Raw genomic sequence first — 21,144 nt, 5'->3', positions numbered from 1 at the left:
ATATTATCTAATTAGATTTTTTCAAATAATTTTCATTGCTAAACTTGTTATGTGCGGCATTGTGATTCAGTCCGACGGTCTATGCATCCTTCTCCAACAAATTATTATATTATTAATTGTACATATTATCACATCTCGTCAGTGTTGCCAACCGTACTATAATTATAGTATCTGTACTATAATTTTGACCCCCGTACTATGTACGATATTATAAAACAGGTATAGTACGCCCAAAATACTATAATTTTGAATATCGGAAAAAAATACGTAATAATTACTACAATTCCGATAATATATCCGTACCATAAATCGGTGCAAAGGACTATATTTTCGGAATATAAGAAAATTAGGAGATTCTGGAAAAAAATGCGTAAAAAACCTTGAATTGCTTGCTTGAATTTGGTTTAAAATGAAATATCTTGAATTCATCGGTTAGCGTTTTTTTGTCAAAAGTCCTTTTGTTTAAAAAAAAAAAAAGGCGACATTAATCATGTTTCATTTGAATTTCGCTTAAAAAACGAGACGTTAATTACTTTACATCCGTATTCTGTCTAAAAAAAGATCTCATTAATTCTCTTTACGCGGAATTCTTTGAAAAGTATTTGTCGTTCAATGCGTACTATATTTTTTGCCGAAATACTATAATTTTGGGGGCAAAGTACTATAACTCCACTATGAAAATATGGCAACACTGCATCTCATATAACATTAAACGGACGATCTCCGTGGTTCAGTTCATAGATAATAATAATATACCAGTTGCTCGACGGCCGTCGTTGGCGCAAGTTTGAAAGTGGCTGCCGTTTTTAAATCGCGTTCGTGTAATTTTTAAGTTGGTTTGTTTTGACGTTTTGTTTTATACAATGTGTTCTGTTGAATGAGCTTTGCAATACCGATTATCCGAATTTTTAGCTGTTAATTTGAATTTACTGACTTTAAATTGTGGTGAAGCTATTGTGTAACCATTTTTTTGTTTGATGATAATTATTATTTTGTTTTATACCATACGTATTGAGGAGTTTTTATTTGCCATCCTTTCAAGGATAACAACGTTCGTCAGTCGTATTTATTTACTAAAAGTAGTTTTTCACAATCTAATCTATTCATAAACAGTTGATTTTGCATGGCAATATATTGTATTATTATTATTATTATACACTAATTTATTATTTATAATATATGTAATTACTTAACTAAATAATTCATTAAGTATTATCTATAATGCAACGTTGTCGTTTTGCTCAATCTCCAATAATAATAATAATTTATTCAATCTCTAAGGCCCGTTTCAGACTGGACACCGGTGTCGCGCTCGATATAATATTTGATGCCATTGTATTCGAATAAACGGGCCATTGTATTATGTTTACCAACGCCCCAGATCTAATGAGTCAACGTATAATTTCGCGTTATAAATTAGAACATATAACTGGCTACGGTAGTAAAATCAAGTGTATCGGCGGCTTCAGAATGTAGCGGCCGACGGAAAAGTGTACCGGACACGCGTTGACTCATTAGCTCTCGGGCGTTCATAAACATAATACAAAGGCCCCTTTATTCGAATACAAAGGCCTCCTTATTATATACGAGCGCGACACCGGTGTCCCGTCTGAATCGGGCCTAATACTTAATAATTGTTCGCGGACTGCACAGTTTATGTACCGTAGATATGCAATGATAGTAATGTGTTCTCTCCCGAATTTCAACATTACTATTTTACGTTACTTACCTTCATGGCCCCCGCAAAGGGCCGGCTGACAGGGCAGCATTGGGGCCCATCAACAAACACATCACAAATTTGCTCTAATACTCGTAGTTTGAACAATTCGCCTGTGGCGCTATTTTTCTATGGTCCTGTTACAATTTTAAAATATGTGTTTGTGCGATGTAATTTGATGTGGTATGTTGATTGATATAGGTATCTATTTAAAAATGATAATTCACGTGTAGAATTTGGACTGGTAGTACTGGTAGACTTGTAGACCATCACACTGCCCTTAACCTTGGCGATAAGAAGAAGCTGGCCTGGGGGTCGCTTCGGCATGTGGGGGCCATGCTTACCTTATTAGAAAACAACACAATAATACACAACTCAATGTGAACATTACATGCATTCAAAGTATACACAGTTCAAAATCGCACTGTAATGATAATAATTTTGTCATCAAAGGATTCGATAACTAGTGTATGATTTTTCGAGTGTTCGGACTGTTCGATGATCACATACCTAACAGATTAATACGATATAAGTACGTACGTCAGTCGCCATAATATATCAAGACTTTGAAGGCGGTTTCGCTCTTAATGACTGTCAGGCCATTCAGTGACGTCCCTAGACAAAATGCCGCCCCTAGACAGTGCCAAAATGCGGCCACATTTTTTTATGTCGTACTTTTTATCATCCTTTCATGACTCCAATATCTAAGAAATGTGTTGTATGTTGTTGACAAATATATACCACTAAATCTAATTTAAATGCCATCTTTGCTTCAATAGACAATATTGCGAGTCTACGGTTTCAAATACTTAGGTGTATTTAAAAATACACCTGACAACTTCCAAAACTCGCGGGTGGCTGGCAAACACATTTAGATACCTTTTAAATGAGGGATGCACGTGTCATTGCTGTTCACCAAGAACAACGTGACGTCCAAGGACAACGGAAGTAAACTAGACATCGCGAACCCGACAAAAAAATCCTGGTAAAACTTTTATAGTAGGTTCTTACCTAATTTATACAATTTCTTTCCAACCAGTGAGCTTAATTTTTTAATGAAAAGATATTTCCGTTATTATTAGGTCGCTATTTCTATATACCTAGTGATTCTCCTTTGGGTAACTGCCGCCCCCAAGCGACGCTCAATCTGACTTCCCCCACGGGACGTCACTGAGGCCATTATATACGCAACCAAATCAAAGCCCTCTGAATGTCCTCAAATATTTACTTTAATGCATGTTGAAAATAACATATTATTTTTTACACATATCTAATTTTATCCCATATTTCTCCACATTCGAGAATCGTAACTTCACCCAAAAGGTGACTCCACTATTATTTTTGTGTTCCCTGGCGAAAATAAAAATAATGTCACAGGGGGTCGCGGGTTGTGTAGACACTGTACTAGACATTTTAGTTAGACTAATCGATATGCAGTATTCTTTGTTGTAGTGAATAATTATCTCGTTTGAAATATTTTTCAAAATTTTCGGGGTTTTTTTTTTAATATTTTCGGAAATGACATAGGTATTGTACGTTTAACGAATTTTGTATTTTAGCATAGATACATGCTTTTGTCTTGACCTCCCGGGCAGATTCGTTAAAAAAATCGCACAGGCGTAACGAAAAATAAAGTCATAAAAGTAGTGCGGCCGCGAGAGACTCCAGTCGGCCACGAACGGCGCTTCGGGAATGACGAGTAGACCCGCGCCCCGGAATTTATTTTATTTTCTTTCGAATTTGGACAACCAGCATTCAGAGAATTAGTGGGCAAAGCATTTTCCATATTTAATTATTTTATCCGTCAGGATTTAATTTTTTATCATCCTTTCATGACTCCGATATCTATTTTGCTATCGACATGTTATTTTTATACCTAGGTATTTGATTTTTCATACAATACAATATGGTCTTACAGGTATACGTTTTATAACATATTAATAAATATTAGCAATCTCGCAATGTACCTATCTACCAGCTAAACTATTTTTTTTTAAATACTTAAATCCAAATTTATTATTATTACTTATACTATATAAGTATCATTTGATATTAGAAAAGAATTTACTAACATAATTATTAGCATATGTCATAATACTCATAATAAAATAATATTTCGGTAAGTAGGTACCTACATAATCTATTGTGTTATGCCTTTGTTCCGATGGGCTCTTTGTGATTCATCCTATGTGGGTATTTGGATCACGCACAGAGTTGTCTATGTACAGTACAATATTATATATATTTTTCTTTATCGTAATAACTCATACGTATAATTTTTATGCGATTTCCTTACCTAATATTATTTTAAATACCTAATCACTGTTGTGATTCCTTGAAAATACCTATAAATTTATTTTTACCGGATTTAAAATAAATTTGAAATGTGCCAATCTACTTGTCAATAATTGCAAGTGACCAAAGAGATTGGAAGTCTTCAATATCTTTGAAAGTGACATATTTTATGGGCAGGACATGAGCAGTTTTCCCATCATTACATAATATGTAATGTGCCCATATTATGTGCCTATTATTTATGCTTGAAATAGGATTCAAACATGTAACCTCTCTGTATGAAATGTCAGAATTACCTTTATTCGTAAATTTGGATTAAACTTAATGAAATTTGTGTATAAAATGTTATTATTTCCATAGCACTTTGCATAGACGTTTGCGGCTCTTCAGACATAAATTCCAATTTCACCTCATCTCAAGCAGCCTTCTAACTAATCTATGAGTTTATGAGATATAGCCGCCGAACAAACTTTATTTGTTTTGAATGTTTTCGTCTGATTTTTTCTTTCAAATACTGTAGGTAGGTACCTACCTATATATTAATAACATACCTACATACATATCATTATGTTTTCTTATAAGAATAATACTAAATCATATGAGAACAAGAAAATACAAAATGTTCAATTCGGTCACGGTTCATTCGTACTTATTCATTCAATCCTCATTTCTGCAATCGAGTAATAATTATCGAAATACTTTTAAGTAGGTACTTAATTAAATAACACACCAATGCACTCAATATACCTAGGTATGGTCGATGAAATCGCCCAAAGTCGATAAAAAGATAGAGGAGATCCGAGGCTTACACGTGCATAATTTTATTATTAATTAAATAATTGCACATCATTTGTCAGCGACTTGATATCTATTTTTAAGATCGTAAACAAGAAAAACGGCCATTGATTGTTATTAATTTAATAATTATATTCGAAAAATCTGTTTTTAATCTGTCCAATTATAAAATAAAATAATGTCTCGTCATAAATAATGTTTTTTTATAATACTTTGGACGCGGAGGACGCACACGGCGCGTAATGACCAGGCGGCCGATCGATGTAATTAACGTGCATTTTAAAGGGGGCAATTAATATCTCATTATCTATTCAGCAGCGAATGCGTTAAAATTCTGTTTCCGTTGTACCTACATATATTTAAAACATTAGGTAGGTATTTGTTTAGTCATTAAAATAAATTATGTACATTAATTTATTATTATTAGCTAATTCTTAATTATTAGCTAATTATACCTAAATATTAATTTTGTAAATTTATAAACAGCCATGTAATTGCTAATGAATAATGATAGGTATTCAATATTCAGATTACTTATATAAATATTGTAATATCATGTTGCATACTGAGAAGTCACATAGTCTTCATATTATTATGGTATATTTCAAATGGTGTCGAGAATTAGTACAAGTCAAGTTAGTAGTAGTTAGGGCTGTAATACACCTTTCAGTCGGTTTGCGATTAGAATGAACGGTTAATAGTTGCTAATATGTAGTACTTTTGCTACTGGGCATCGTGCCTAGCAGAGTGGGAATAAGCCTTCGTGAGATGAATATACTATACTAACTATCGGAGAAAATGCCGATGGATAGCTCAACTAATGACCGATTCAATGAGTTATAAAGACTTAAGGATCTAGATTCTAGGGCCTAGGTGATAAACATAACATGCGGGCTTTTTAAAACAGATATCGCACTCAAAAAAATGCAAATACTTGTACAAATGCACTAGCTACTTAAGGCTATACCTCAGTTGAGGCATGGTCTAAAAAGATCGTGGCTAGGCGATGCGCGGATTGTGCAAATGACGCATGCCGAACGAAATATAATTTGTCATGTAAATCCAACATGCGTCCATTTAATGTTCTGTTTATTGTTCTATTAGTAACAATAATAATATATTCATTGACATGTTTTCTTTTTCAAGTAAATGGGTAACGTTTTTAGTCATCTTTACACGATTTAAGAATTAATACCCCCGTCGCCATCACGAAACAAGTTGACGTATTCACACCTCGACGTTCGCTCTCCGATTGCCAGCGAGTCCAAAATTTCGTCGCGCCTATAGTTGAAAATTATTTGCTGTTTCACTGAAGTATCGTCTTAAATTTGTATGTTTAAAAAAACACGTGTTATTTAAAGACAGTTATGTGATATAGTGATGGTTGGTTGTGACATCTACTAAATTGATCCCCTTTGGAGATTAGGCCGAAACCCACCGCTGATGGTCTCATAACTAGGAGTTGACTGCAATTTAAACAGATAATAATTATGTGCTGTATGTTTTAAAATTCACATAAGTAAACAGAAATGCTGATCGACGATTATATTAGTATTATTTACATCTAGCCATACATAGGTGCCTATAACCATAGGCGTCGAAAATATTTGCTTGTTACCTATGGGTTAGTTATTGGTTTTTGTTGATACTACCTGTCATTTATATCTATCATATTATTATGGTTTTATTATCAATACGTACCTACTAGGTCAATATTTTTTGTATCATACGTTCGGGTCGTATGTACTTTGGAGTAGGTCGTTTTTTAAAATTCCATATAAATTTTATCAGTGGATTATAATATTTTATCATACTTATGCTATAATATTATCTTTATCTGATTGAGAAGCACGTTTTACGTGTGCCATAGTTACCCAAACTGAATTCAAGGTCATCAGAGCAATTGAAATGAGAATAAATTTTTCAATTACATTTATTTATTCCACATAACAAATTAATAAGATAGAAATGTGAAAGTCAGTCGCCATGGATTAAGGTTTTTAAGCAAGGTTAAATTTATTACTTAATGCCATAAAACCCAAGGGACACAAAGCGAGCCGACTGTCCTCATATATTGAATGCGCGTTTTGTTTACATGATATATTTAAATGCATATTATGATACCGACGTAATAATCGATTTACACACAGGCAGGATATCTGCATCCTGTTATACCACGCTAAGTAGAGTAAGCCAGTTCCCATTCATTTTGTGTTCCCTTACTTATTCGGAAGTATGGTTAGGGCGGTTCTTATCAATTCACTCTCACAAAAACGTGCAAGCGACATTGCACGTGGCCTTGTTGCGCAAACACCTTTACCTGTCCAACAGCCGGAAGATTATGTAAACTTGAGCAACGTGTTGGATTCTGATGTAATATTACAATTTAATTCAGTGTAACCATGAACCATAACATTCCATAAGTCTACTATATAGTCCGATCATCAAATCGTTATTCTTCCGTAAATAGGTAAATTTAATACACTTGAAAGTAGTTGAAAATGAATTCTAGCTGTATTTTAAGGGTCATTTGAAAATTGTGTTTACGTCATGTGTACATATATGTCATATTCTGCCAATTCGTCTATGCCATGGGTGGCCAACCTTTTCAGCAGCCGGGCCAGATTCTAAAAATGAGATTTCATACCGGGCAGCACAACCGTTTTTTTTATTATACAAAACAAAAAAGAAATATATATATATTAATAAAATACAACAAAAATAAGAATCAAACATATTTATTAGATTAGACTTTTTTTTAAATAATAAAAAATAAACAAAATTATATAAAAATAGTAAATTTTAGTGAGAAGTTTGATTTTGTGTGGCAGAACTAAGTGCATCAATATCGATATCGAGTGAGGTTGTTTCTGCACGCAAACAGGTTTCCAAATGTACATCAGTGAATCGTGTTCTCACTCGGGATTTGATATGCTTCATCCGACTAAAAAGCGAAGTCATCATTAGAGCATGTTTGTAAAATGCAGGAAACTTCCCCTTATCCAAATATGTTTTGTAAAACTCTTCCAAACCAACCTGATGGAATTTCTTCTTTAACTATTAATTCATCGCAACATATTTCACAATGTTTTCCAAATTTCCCGGTAATAAATTCACGTCTACGGAGAATGGCGTTGCAAATGCAGCAAAAAGCACATGGTGCTTTTTAAAATCTTGAGCTAATATCGAATCTCAATTTGCGAAATTAGCACATCTAGCGGCAGCATTTGATATTATTTTTATTTTCTCACTGCTCCACGGGCCACAAGTTGACACCCAGCGGGCCGCAGTTTGGCCACCCATGGTCTATGCCCTACGGTTATGTCGCCAGTTGTAAAAATGAACATGTATATAAGTACTGACAATTGTTGAACTCTACCTACATTGTAATAAGGAAGATTCTTATAGATTGTTGTCAGAATTATTTGACCTATTCTGGATTTTACTAGAGTTGCGATAGTGTATTGGACTAGTGGCTCGTTAGGAAAATAGCCTTAGGTACTTTAGGTCTATTTTTTTGAATTATCACTACAACAGACCACGCGGGTACTAATTAAAACAGTCACAGAAACACACGTTTGAGAAAATCACATACTTTTGTGAATTGTGACATCATCGTGGATTGAATTCGGAATATCCGGTGTGCGAAGCGAGTGGCAGCGCCACCTGTCAACATTTTTGTTGATGCGCTCAATAATACTATTTAGCTAACACTACTAACATATGTACCTAAGCAAAGCAATGTAGGGTAACAATATTCATATCTAAAGCGCCGGATAGACGGCGGCGACTTGCCTGCGCGGTGTAAGTGCAAGAACGTAGTGGATGCGCGGGGGCGGCGCGGCGGCGTCTTGCGAAACTCAAACGTATAACCGTGTCTAAAATGTTCGTAGACAGTGTCTTTTTTGGGGCATAATACGCACGGTTATACGTTTGAGTTTCGCAAGACGCCGCCGCGTCGCGCCCGCCAATTCACTACGGCCGAGCACTAACGACTTGTCTGCGCGGTATAGATTTTAGCGCGATATCGCGCGCTTCCGTTTTCCCGTCTATACGCACGGGTTTCCCGATACAAACCGGTTTGCGCAGGTAAGCTTGTCGTAAAGCATGAGCGTCTAGCCGGCGCTTAAAGAACGCATTTGTTTGAATACTAATATAGATTGGTAGGTATCTGTTTCGATAAAGCCGGCGTGTTTTACGTGAGTACGCGTGTTGGCGAAATGCAACGTAGGTTTTCTATTTATGCGGTCGCGCAATAAAGACGCAAATTCTTGAAAATTTACGTGTGTCAGAGATATCTTAATATGCATTAGATTAGAGAGTGACGGACGGACAGATAAATAAATCAAGACACATATATTATCATGTACCTAATGGCAACATGTTTGTGAAACACTGATGTGCACTTATTAAATCGATTTATTTTATCTATATTTATTATAAATTTTAAACTACTTATACCTATCTCTATGTGTCTGCAGACTGGCTAGGCAAACGTAATTCAGTGCAACAGATCTATAATTATTAGTGTATTATCGTCTTTGGTGTAAGAAGTGTTTAAAAAAATACCAAAATGGCGACCGGGCTGGAAACTGTTAAGACCTACAAATACGTGAGGCAAGAGGGGGAAGAAGATTTCAACGAAGAGGAGAATAATAAGGATGTCATGGAAAAATTGGATAATGAACGGAAAGAAGGAGGATCCAAGATGGAGAGGTGGCTCAAAACAATCTTCGGCTGGAAGGAATCTGCACCCTTCAATCCCGTAGTACTCACTGTAAGTGAAAAATTGAAAATAAAAACCAATATATTATATTACCTACTATACCTACATATGCAATCACTCATATACATATAAATAATAAAATTTAATATATAAATAATAAAATATTAGAGTTGCTTGAAAAAATACTTTTAATCTTCATGTATATATTATTAAAACACGTGTGGTATTTTAAAAACGTTTTCAAAAAATAATGAAATAATATTCATATTATTATAAACAAATTCAGGCTGAGAATTTTAATATTTCTTATTTTATTTTAGTGGCTCTTTCAATGCGTGTCCCCTACCGTTTATTATGATTGCAACATTATTGTGATTGTAACAGTGTACAATAAATACATAATTTTTAAACGCCAATTCCGACTGTTCTCTTATCCAGCTTCCAATTCATTTATCATTCTTGCGAATAATTACACACTACGGTACCTGAGGTATCTCATATTCCACCAAGCATGCCTACCAAATATAACTTACCAAGCTAGCGTCGGTAAATAATAATGTATCCACAAGCCTTTCCTACTTCTTTTCTCTTGTTCGGCTTGGTTTTTTTAAAGCATTTTCAATTAATGTCAAACGTCTTTAATTGAAATTATATTTTAATTATGTCGGTTTGCCTTTACGAACGGACAATACCTATCTAGTTATAATTAGATAATTGTAAGTATTCACCATAAGGCACCTTTTAAATGCCTGTCTTGGTTTCTTTGGCAGAATTGTCGAAATTTTTACCCCATAATATTATTTGCTACTGTTTAACCTATGTATTGATGAAAAATACTTTATATAAATTACCAAGGGTAGCTGACAGGTGACAGCGCTCGGAACGCGATTGTCCCATTCAGTTCAAATATATATATATATTTTTTTTAAATACTTTCACGAAAAATGATGTGTAGGTATTTGATTAAATTTGAATTTAGCTTCTAATTAATTTTGTATTACTTATTCAATATTTCACATGAATAGTACAAACATTTCATTAATTTCAATATATATTTAGCCTGCATTGTATATTCAGGAGATTCTATGAGTTTTAGTCTCAGGGTGAAGGGCCTGCAAAGCCGCGTATAGTTATGAGTTAAACATCGAATATTGATTGAAATGCTGGATGTGATTAATAAAGTTTGTGATTTGTTGACTTTTTTCGATTCTCGAGATTCTAAATATTAAAAAAAATATTTGATTTATAGCTGTTATTGATTTTTTTCTCATTATTTGTGAATTCTCGATTACAACCTCTAAAATGTGAATGACATTGTCATAGCAACACGTTGCAGACATCGTTTCGCTATTCATGAATGGTATTTGGATGCTGTCAATCAATTTCCGTAGGTACGGAGTTAATGCTGAAAACTATTTCTCCGTAAATATTGTTCTTATTTCCAATGCATCAGCATAAACCAGGTAATGCAGTAGCAAAACCAACTGCAAAGTATTTTGCTCTCTGTAGGGTAATAGATATCTAATGTCTTGATCTTGAAATGTAACTGATGTTGTGGTTACATTTACATAATATTATATATTATGATACTCTGTAACGTATACTCTTGAGGTTGGTAATGATTGAAGGTTAAAAGAACCTGCGGTAGGTATTATGAAAGATTCTGTAAAATGAGATTAAAATACAAATGAAATCCATCTGTTCAACAGCAGGTTCATTGCTGCTGTTGCCATGGGAGTTTTCCTTTATAGTAATCTTTTACTCTGGATGTTACGACTTAAATAAAAACAAAGTCATGAAAGTCGTTCATATTTGTATGTATTATTAATGAATTAAAACACTTACTATTAAAAATACTTTAACTTAATCGTCTCAGTAGTATTTGAGACAATAACATCGACATGTTTATAGATGTTTAAATCAAACGACATTATCTAAAAAAATGTTTTGGATGATTGTATGTGTTGTTGAAATATTTAAATATAAATTTAAATAACCAGAATATTATACAATCTTATTCGTGTAAGTAAGAATTTTAAAACGAGAACTCTGGCGCCGATTTTAATAATTAAAAAGAGTTTTGTTTTAAATTTAATAATTTCATTGAAAATAGATTTAGATAAAATAACAATCATTGGCTTTGCAATATTTATACAATATTTAATAAAATTCGTGTTTTAAAGAAGAGTAGAGTCGTTTAATTCAGAGCATTGGAGCAGTGGAGCAATGGGGTTTACCTGGAGCACCGAAAATTTGTAGTACTCCACTGCTCCGAATGTTTTTTTTTATTATTAATAAATTTTCGTCCTAAAATCCAATAAAAATATTATATTTGACACTTTGCTAATCTGGAATTATTTGAAATACGGCAACACTGCCGAGTGATAAAAATAATCTCACCCTTTTGAGGTTATTTTTAGCACTAAAATTAATTCGAAGTGAGAAGAAGCAGATAATGAAAGACGATTTGCTGTCGGTTTTGTTAAAAAGAAATAATAGGTAATGAAAATTGGAGCGGAGCTGGAGCAAGTATTAGGTCCCGGAGCGAAGCAACTCAAAGAAGGGTCCGCTCCAACCCTCTGGTTTAATCTCCGATGACTTTTATGACCTCGCCAAACGTATCATAATTCACGACTCTGACTCTACAACCGTGTGAAAATGGATTACTAATAATAATGATTAAATTAGTTGCAAGTAATTTCGCATTGCAGATTATTTTGTACACTCTAAAAAAATCCTTTTTATAAAATGATCGTCAATGTTGAATTGATTCTGAATTCTTTTTATGTATAAATAATATACTTATTCAATGTTGCCAACGCAGAGAATATTGTTGATTTCTATGGTTACTTAATACGATTACTAAAAATATTCTGAAATCACCATCAAGTGTTAAAATATAAAAGTGTAATACAAAATGTTTTTCTTACTCTCTGTATTTCAATACCTACATAGTTCAATCTCTTTGTTACAAATCAACTTTTAGTTGTGTGTTAAAGACTTTTACTCATGATTCGTTTATTCATTAACTCACTGTTATTAATTATCCATTCCTCAGGATGACCAGTACAAAGCTCGTGCTGCGGAATGCCTCGACGAGAGCATCACGCTCCTGAATACCAAAGGTTGGAAGAAGGACAAGACTGGAGTGATGGAGGGAGATGTTGTGGAAGTACTTATGACGCAAAAGTATGGAAAGCTTTTCAGACTTACGGTGAGCGAACTTGAAAGTTTTATGGCTTAAACTCTTGTATAGCACATTTATGCATACAATTGACATGAAAAATGTAACACCATATTGTATGGAATTTCCCGTACACATAATTTATCCTAACAAAATTATTTTTAGAACTTAGTAAAATATATAGGTAAGTATTCATATTTTTCAATATTATATATCAATGTCATAGAAGAAAAAAATATAGGCTTACAGCTTTCATTTTTTAGAAATAGAGCTCCATTTTAAAATTTGTAAGAACAATGGTGATAAGGTTGCATGCTTTAGTCAGGAGGCTGAGGAGGGTGGGCTTTGATTGTTTTGAAAATTGTAGGAGAGAATGGTGTTTATCAATACTGATTATTGCCAAGCAGGTATTGGCTAACGCTAAGTGATAGTCAGAGCCTGAGTGCTCAGATGCGTCCTTGAGAAACTGTATTTGTGTCGCTGAGTTTAAAACCCGCTATAACACTTTTTCATTATGTTGAGAAAATCAATAAAAACTTTTTGAACTAAAAAGGTTTTTGAATGTTTCAGTAGTGTTATAGCGGGATTTGATAGACACATTGATTTTGTTTCATAAATGACAGTTAATCGTAACGGCTTTTAAAAGAGGCGATAAAATTTTCATGTTGAGATTTTAATAACGAATCCAACGATATATATATCTTAATCATTTCAAAAAAGTGTTATAGCGGGTTTTGAAATTTAGCGACACATTTGTATTGTCCCGAGATGTGTGGGTAGCAAGCGTTCATAAGGTTGATATCGGCCAGCAGTGCTATCGTTGGTGGCACTGGGGTGGGGCCAAGCTCCATTCACAAGTGAGAAACACTGTCTGCGATACCGACTTAGTAATGCTGTGCCTTAAGTTTTGAACTCCGTACAAATTTATACAAAGAAAATTTTACACAAATTATTACATAAATTATGAGTACTAGAGCTAGTATGTATGCATAAAAATTAAACTTATACTGGGAATTGCATCTAACTCTGTTAAACAGTGGTTCTGGCTTATTTTGGAGGGGTCCCAATATGTTGGCAAAAAATTTTTTTGCTGTTAATGTCTACTAGGTACTGGGCGAATTTTTAAAATATATTTTATTCAGTAGGTATAATATGTGTAGACACTTTAAAAATATGACCGTAAAATTGCGCGATTTACTTATGGATCCCATAAAGTAACTGTAGCTATCATCAGGAATTTCTTCTCTTCTTCCACGGCGCTACATCCCGGGGTGGGATCTGGCCTCCTCCACAACCGCTCTCCACTCACTCCGGGCTCTCGCCACACTTCTCCAGTTACCGGGTCTTCCTATATGAAGCCAGTCCACTTCTACGGCGTCACCCCATCTCCTTCTTGGACGGCCTCTGGGTCTCTTCTGTTGGGGTAGCCACTTTATCATGATCCTTGGCGCTCTAACTTCAGGCATTCTCTCCACATGTCCCGCCCATTGTAGTCTTTGGGATTTACAGTATCTTATGATTGTTTGCTGTTCATTCAGCTCTTCCAACTCGTGGTTCATTTTTATTCTGTAGTTCCCATTTTCCAACGTGGGTCCAAAGATTTTTCAGAGTAATTTGCGCTCGAAGACAGCTAATTTGTTTTCCTCGTTTCGTCAGGAATTTCAGTCAACCTTTTATTCTCTGTATTTTGTAGTTTGAAAATAAGTCAATTGTGTAATTTTTTTTGGGAGGATTATATTTAAACACTTACGGGTTAATAAGTTATCACATACATTAAAATAAATAATAAATTGATAGCCTCATTGTTATTCGTTGACTTTTTATCAAGAGCAAGGCTATTACGCTAATTTTTATTGTATTTTACACATCATGTAATTATAATCGGCTGTTATAATTTTCACTTGACCACAGACTCAATTGATAACTGTGGGTTTTAATTATATAGCTTATTTGGAAGTATTTATTCTGTTTTTTACAGTTGGGTATCCCAGAAAGAATATTATTGTGTGCAGTATTATATGCCAATAGATATGATCTAAAACAGGGTTTTGAAAAATTTTATTCACCGTTAAGATGGAATTGTCTGTGTTCAACAGAATCCTAGCTGTAGCAGCATAGACACACATTCTTTGTATGCATCGGTGGTTTACCTGTAAATAATTTTCATAGATGTAGATATTATATCAATCAATGACAACTCAGGAAATTGTTTTGTAGGCTTGAATTAGAATCATTCCTTCTCCCAGCCACGAGTGCAGTACCTATACCAATATTGCACAACTCAAAACTTACAAATTGCACTTACAACGAATTATAACTATGGAGTCGATTTACAGTAATGAAGAAAAATATTTTTAATAGCTATTTGACTCTTGATTTGAGTCTATTGTAAATACTTTGGAATATTATTTTTTTAGCATATTTTAGCACTTACCTAAATAAATCTTTACACAACGGATGTGATTTATGTTGTCCATTAATATTATCATTGTAATCGTATTGGTTTTTAATAAATAATAAACTGGGATTTATATATAATAAGCCTTCATGGAACTTTACAAATTATTATGAGTGAATTGTGAATTTATTTGTCTCGTATGAGGTGAGAATTAATTGGATATCCAGCGACATATAAAAACTTGGATAATGAAGGTTATCAAATTATTATTATTATTATATGTGAACCGATTGGTATTCTGTGTATTTTCAGGGGGTAGTGGATAGTCCAGCAGAGTTCTTGTTTCAAGTGTTCCATAAGAATCTGGAGGAATTGCCCAAATGGAATCCTACTATTTTAGAAAGTCAGTTTATCAGGGTGAGTTATGTTTTTTAAAATAATTCTATTCAGTGTAATTTTAAACAGGATTGAAGGCAATGTGCAACCTTGTCTGACTCCCTTTTAGATATCTGATTTGTCAGTATCAGATTCATCTTGTGGCTTTTTTGTTTCAATACAAGTTGACTGTGATGCGGATACCCTTGTTGGTATGTTCAATAATCTTCAAAAAAACCCAAGTAATTTAATGTTTAAATGCGATACTTTATCAAATATTTTCTTGTAGTGAATGAATTAAGTAAATGTAGATATTATCCTTGTTCATATTTCTGCATCATTGTACTTGAAGATCTAAAGCAAAAAGAGGTTTTCTAGTTAATTTTAAGTAAGCATTGTAAGATTGGTTTGCTCTATTTTTTTTTTCTCGTTTATTTCGTTTATTGAATTCCTTGCTTTTTCGTACAAGGGTCATTACTTAAGTATTACATTGTTAATATTTCATTTACATAATTTACAGTTAAGCACAATATTGTAAACATAAAGAAAATATAAAATATAAAGAATATAAAAATAATATGTGTTAAAGTAAAGTGTTAAAAAAAGTACAGAGATATTATATAAAATATTAAAGTATAAAATATAAAAGAAAAGAAAAGAATATATAAAAATATGTGTTAATTTCTAGTTAATTTTAAGTAAGCATTGTAAGATTGGTTTGCTCTATTAGAATCTAACAGCGTAAGGCAGAACCATACGTAAAAAAGATAAATAATCTATCAATTGACGTTGCATGTTTTTTCTCACTTTCACTGAGGCGTTCTACTGAGAATGTTACATGTTTTACTCATCCAAACTTTTTGGGTTGGTTGTCGTTTTCAATATTTTAAGTTAGACGTATACCGTTTGGTTCTGCATTAAACTCTTAAGAGTCATAATGGATAAGAGTTAATGGTATCCCAGTATTTAACCTTCAATATGCGGATAATACAGTTCTAATAGCTGAAACTGCTGATTGATGACTCGAGATCTCCATAGAATGAAGGGCTGAAAGACTTCTTCTTCTTGGTTCTTGAATCCCATGTTATGGGTCTGGGCTTGGAAGGTTGACCAGGTTTTTAGTGGCTCCTCCATCCTGGTTACATGACCCATCCGTCCAAGGCGATCCGTTTTGTGCCCGATTTGCAGGTTGGTGTACAAATCGTCTCTACCCCGACTGTATGTCATTGAAGTGTTTATGGGGGATTTGATCTCCAACACCAACAGCTGCTGGGCCGATATGGATGTTGTCCATACATAATTTGGATCATCTTGGAAACCAATTTTTTACAAAAAATATGTGTACCAAACGGGATTTGGACTTATATCCATTGCATTCTTGGCAATGTGCTTTACTAAATAAAGCTATCATGTAATAATTACTCATGCTGAATTTTATTAACATCTATGCATTCTGTTTAATATTGGTGACCAACTTTTGTAAATTTGAATCTTGTTTTTAACAATCGGTATTTATTTTCATTCCTAGACGGCCTAAGGATCTCTAATAATTTTAGTTTTAACATTTTTAGTGGTTGTAATCGTGGAATGTTTTGATGAAATTTCAGAAAGTAACTGACGACATTGACATAACTTACCAAGTGACAGCGGGTGGCGGAGGGGGCGCAGTCAAGCCGAGGGATTTTGTGAACTTGAGGATAGCAGCACGTAAGGAGGGACGCCTCGTCAATGCTGGAGTATCCATCGAATACCCTGGTTTCCCACCCAACAATAAATATGTCCGGTCAGTCTAGTCACTTTTAGAATGCGACAACTTTAACTTCATTGGCGCCTGAGGGTTGTGATCGAGAAATCTTGTTTCGAGAATTCTCGAGAAATAATCAAAAAAGGTCAATCTCGAATAATTATTCGTGAAATGGTTAGGTACTAGGCAAAAACTAGAAAGGGAAAAATTGAAATGGAAAAAGAAAGCTGCCGACCCATAAAATATTCTTGACGATTAATGTGTGTTCTCAGTAATTGTCAATCCAACTATCACCGATCGTCGATCGAGTTATGCACAAAAAATAGGAATTATTTTATATTGCCTAGGACTCTAGTGAACAATCCAAAATGAAATTTCATGCTTGGGGACAATCGATAGGAGAATTTGCCAGTGTAATTGGGCTTTCATGACTTGTGATCTGCATGATTTGGTTTTAATTGAATATTTCGATTCTGGAAAATTTTTTACTAAAAAATATTGTATATTCAGTTGATGGAATGTCAATGTTATTTCCAGAGGTCAAAATAATGTTGGCTGCTGGTCACTGCAGGACTTGGGATCCGGAAAATGTACGTTCCAGTGGTTGATGGGATGCGATCTGAAAGGTAAAATATGTACAAATTATACCTCTATCCATTGATATAATATAACAGAGTTCAGTAATTTTGTTGTCCTCAAGGGTGCAATATAATTTTTTTAAATCACTAAGGCTGTGTAATATACATACTGAGATATCCCGAGTTCTGGGCTAGCTCAGAACTGTGTCGAACTCAGGATTCACAAAAAAAAAATTGGGTTAAATGAAAAGTCTTTGTTTTTTTTTTTTTTTGGTTATAAGCACGTGGCTTTATATTTTCAGTGATTTTTCTTTGCTACACACTTATATGCTAATAATTAAAACAATAGTTTATTTTTGGCGCGGAGTAGGTACACGAATTCAACTTGCGTCCGCACGCAACACGTGTTTCTTCCGACTGCCTTTAAATAATACAAAAAAACTCTCACGTAACAATTGAGTGAGTGGTATAGTCGCTACAAAAGGAACTTTCATACTAACTCTCTTCCACTCTTACATCTTTTACACCCATCTCTTTCAAACTCATAAAACAAGATCTTACATAGATTTACAAACTATTCCTATTACTAAATTAATTACAATTTTAATGGTATAAATCTTATTATTACACTTAAAGCTATTTGTTTGAAAATTTATATCTAGGTACATACTATAAAAGCATTCTAAATCTAACATATTCCTTTTTATCCAGATAGCCAAGTGATACGTCATAAGCCTTTCATATTCTGTTAATTGACTATGTGACTAAGCTGCACGCTTAGGCCTACAAAACTTTATTCCGGCTCCCCATTGAAGACGGGAAGTCCAGGAGTATGTCAATACTTATCATACATTATTGACTGCTTTCAATTATTGGAAATTTGGTTTAAATCAGTTTTATGTATATTGTGGAGATGTGCGCGAAGGCTTCTATATTGAATCGTTTGCTATAATTTTTAATATTTTCCAACCTATGGATCATTAACCTTTTCTATGCCTCACGATATTACTATGGCAGTATTTGACAGGCCACAGATTTTTAACGACACACGTTGAATGTAGAGCAAAGGTCTTACTACAATCGCTGTAATACCAATAATTTGTGGCTTAGTATTTCATAATTATTCACACAGATGTCACTGTGTGTTTAATTTTTAGATTATGCAAATCAATCGACAGTGGCTAGTAATTTGAGTTTAAAGTCGGACGAGACAACTTGTGAAATTTGTATGTGTGGCCTTGTCGATCACGGCCTTATAGAGCGAGAAAACTCACTGAAGGCATAGAACCAGTTAAGATGAGCTGTATCAATATTACCAGTTGATACCAAACAACTAATATTGAGACAGCACGTCCCGATCACGGTACCAACCAAATGTGAACTTTTTTAAAATGTTAATAAAAATAAAACAAAATTGTAAAACTTCTTTTAATATCATCTTTGTTATTAGGTTGGATCCCGCAGTATGTACTTGACGTAGCCTTCGCGACGGCCATGTTTGATTTTCTGCAATATTTGAGGAAGTTTGTGGCAGACAAAAAGGCGGAAGGTGCTCTCTGATGCTATTGAATATTGTTTAGGGAAATCCCCGTTCGCCGAGTTGTAAGTGAATCGTGTCATAATGTGGAACATTGAGTGTAAATAAATTTGATTTTATCAGCATAATATGCCACGGCAATTAATATTTTTTTAATGATTCTCAGAGCGATTGTAAGGAAGATGACATATTAGATTTTTTTGCTCATGATATTATGAAACTAGTATCAATCTGCTTGTTATTAATTGCATAGTTAATATGAAGTAATGTGACCTGTAAAAAATATAAGTCGTGTCGCAGAAGAAAATCTCTTAAATATTATAAAATCCTGGAAGAAGCTTATTCCAATAAAACAATTTCCTATGCTTTTCCGTCCTTGCATTTTAAATTACAATGTCTGCATTTAAAAATCAACACACCCTCAATTCAATCATTCGTTTACCATGGTTCTAGGAAAATTACCCCCTGCTATAACCCCTTTTATCGAAACCCCCCCCAGACATTACCCTCCTAATAAAAATAAAAACTCTTTAAATAAAATTTAACTGGTACATCATAATATAATGGATACAAAATAAAAATTATACGAACATCTAAAATGCACATTTTAGAGACTTTTTTTTCTTTTGACCATGTTTGATCTTAATATGATCATATGGGCCTCCACAGAGTGGAGATTTTTATTTTTGTGAGAAATGGATGTTAGTCATTTGCTCAACCTGTCAGGTCCATACTCTGACTCCAAACACAAATTGAAAAACAATGTGTAATTGCCAGACCCAGCATTCAAACCTGGGTCCCACGACAAGCCAACGCGTAAACCGCTCGGCCATCGTGTGCGTTTATATACATTTTAGAGACAAAGAAGGAGAAATATTAATTACTCAAATATTGAAATCTTCAACAAAAATGTACTCAGTCTAATATTATTATTTAAAATTTTATTCTTTCACAAAAAATATTTACGAAGCAAGATACGAAATTTCACCACCGCTACAGAATTACATGAACTTCTAATCCAAAATTATATCATTATATTTGTTTAATAATATCATATTTAATATAAACTATGTACTGACATTTCAAATGGGGGGGGAGTTAGTTAATTGTCTGGATTTTTTATGGGGCATTAGTCATGTGCATTTATATCTGCGGGGTAATTGTCCTGTAACCCTTTATCATTCACATTCACATTCACTACATAATATTTATACGTTCAGCTAGATTAAAAAGTATCTTATTTAGTTGTTAGTTTGGATATTTTCTTGAATGGATTATTATTTATTCTCATTGCCTACCTATATCCTAGAGCTATAAATATTTTCTGACGATTGAATGTATTAATGTACAATTATAAAGATAGGAGCTGTAATATCGAAAACATAGCCACATAGCACACATTGTGATAGTATGTATTGTGAATACAATTAGTTTTGTTTACGTTTTTGATAATCCTACTGGACAGCTATTGTGTATAATTATATAATGACACCTTATTTCTTGTATACATTCATTAAATCATGTCAGCTTTGTCTGTTTTGAAAATTTAACAGATTGAGTTGAAAATAGATGACATTGGCTTCAATAAAAAAAAACTTAAATAGAGAAAAAACATGTTTCATATTTAATTTGATAATATGTAATGTTATGCTTAACAACATGCGACATATATAATTGCAGGAATATTAATATCATTAGAATAATTGACAGGTGTATTTGCATGATTTTTAGTTAATACAATTAATACTATACAAATACTATGTGAAATATTTATTATGAAACAACCTAAGTGTGT

At 33.6% G+C, this 21,144-nt stretch overlaps 1 protein-coding gene across 1 annotated transcript in view; it reads left to right on the top strand.

Annotated features, from left to right (window-relative positions):
- The window catches only part of Start1 (Steroidogenic acute regulatory protein-like), a 44,334-nt gene extending 23,402 nt beyond the window's left edge, over positions 1-20,932 (top strand). The window contains exons 8-12 of the mRNA XM_085942823.1: positions 12,592-12,747; positions 15,428-15,532; positions 17,098-17,273; positions 17,772-17,860; positions 19,263-20,932. Coding sequence (XP_085798949.1) covers positions 12,592-12,747; positions 15,428-15,532; positions 17,098-17,273; positions 17,772-17,860; positions 19,263-19,372 — 636 coding nt within the window. The 3' untranslated portion in view covers positions 19,373-20,932. The remainder of the gene's footprint in view (positions 1-12,591; positions 12,748-15,427; positions 15,533-17,097; positions 17,274-17,771; positions 17,861-19,262) is intronic.
- Positions 20,933-21,144: the final 212 nt, after the last annotated feature.

The sequence above is a fragment of the Rhyacophila brunnea genome, unplaced genomic scaffold (assembly GCF_057557595.1).
Source record: "Rhyacophila brunnea isolate RB1 unplaced genomic scaffold, BYU_Rbru_1.0 scaffold_15, whole genome shotgun sequence".
NCBI classification, from domain to species: domain Eukaryota; kingdom Metazoa; phylum Arthropoda; class Insecta; order Trichoptera; family Rhyacophilidae; genus Rhyacophila; species Rhyacophila brunnea.
Note: the sequence above shows the minus strand (reverse complement) of the source record. Positions and strands in the feature narration are given on the sequence as shown.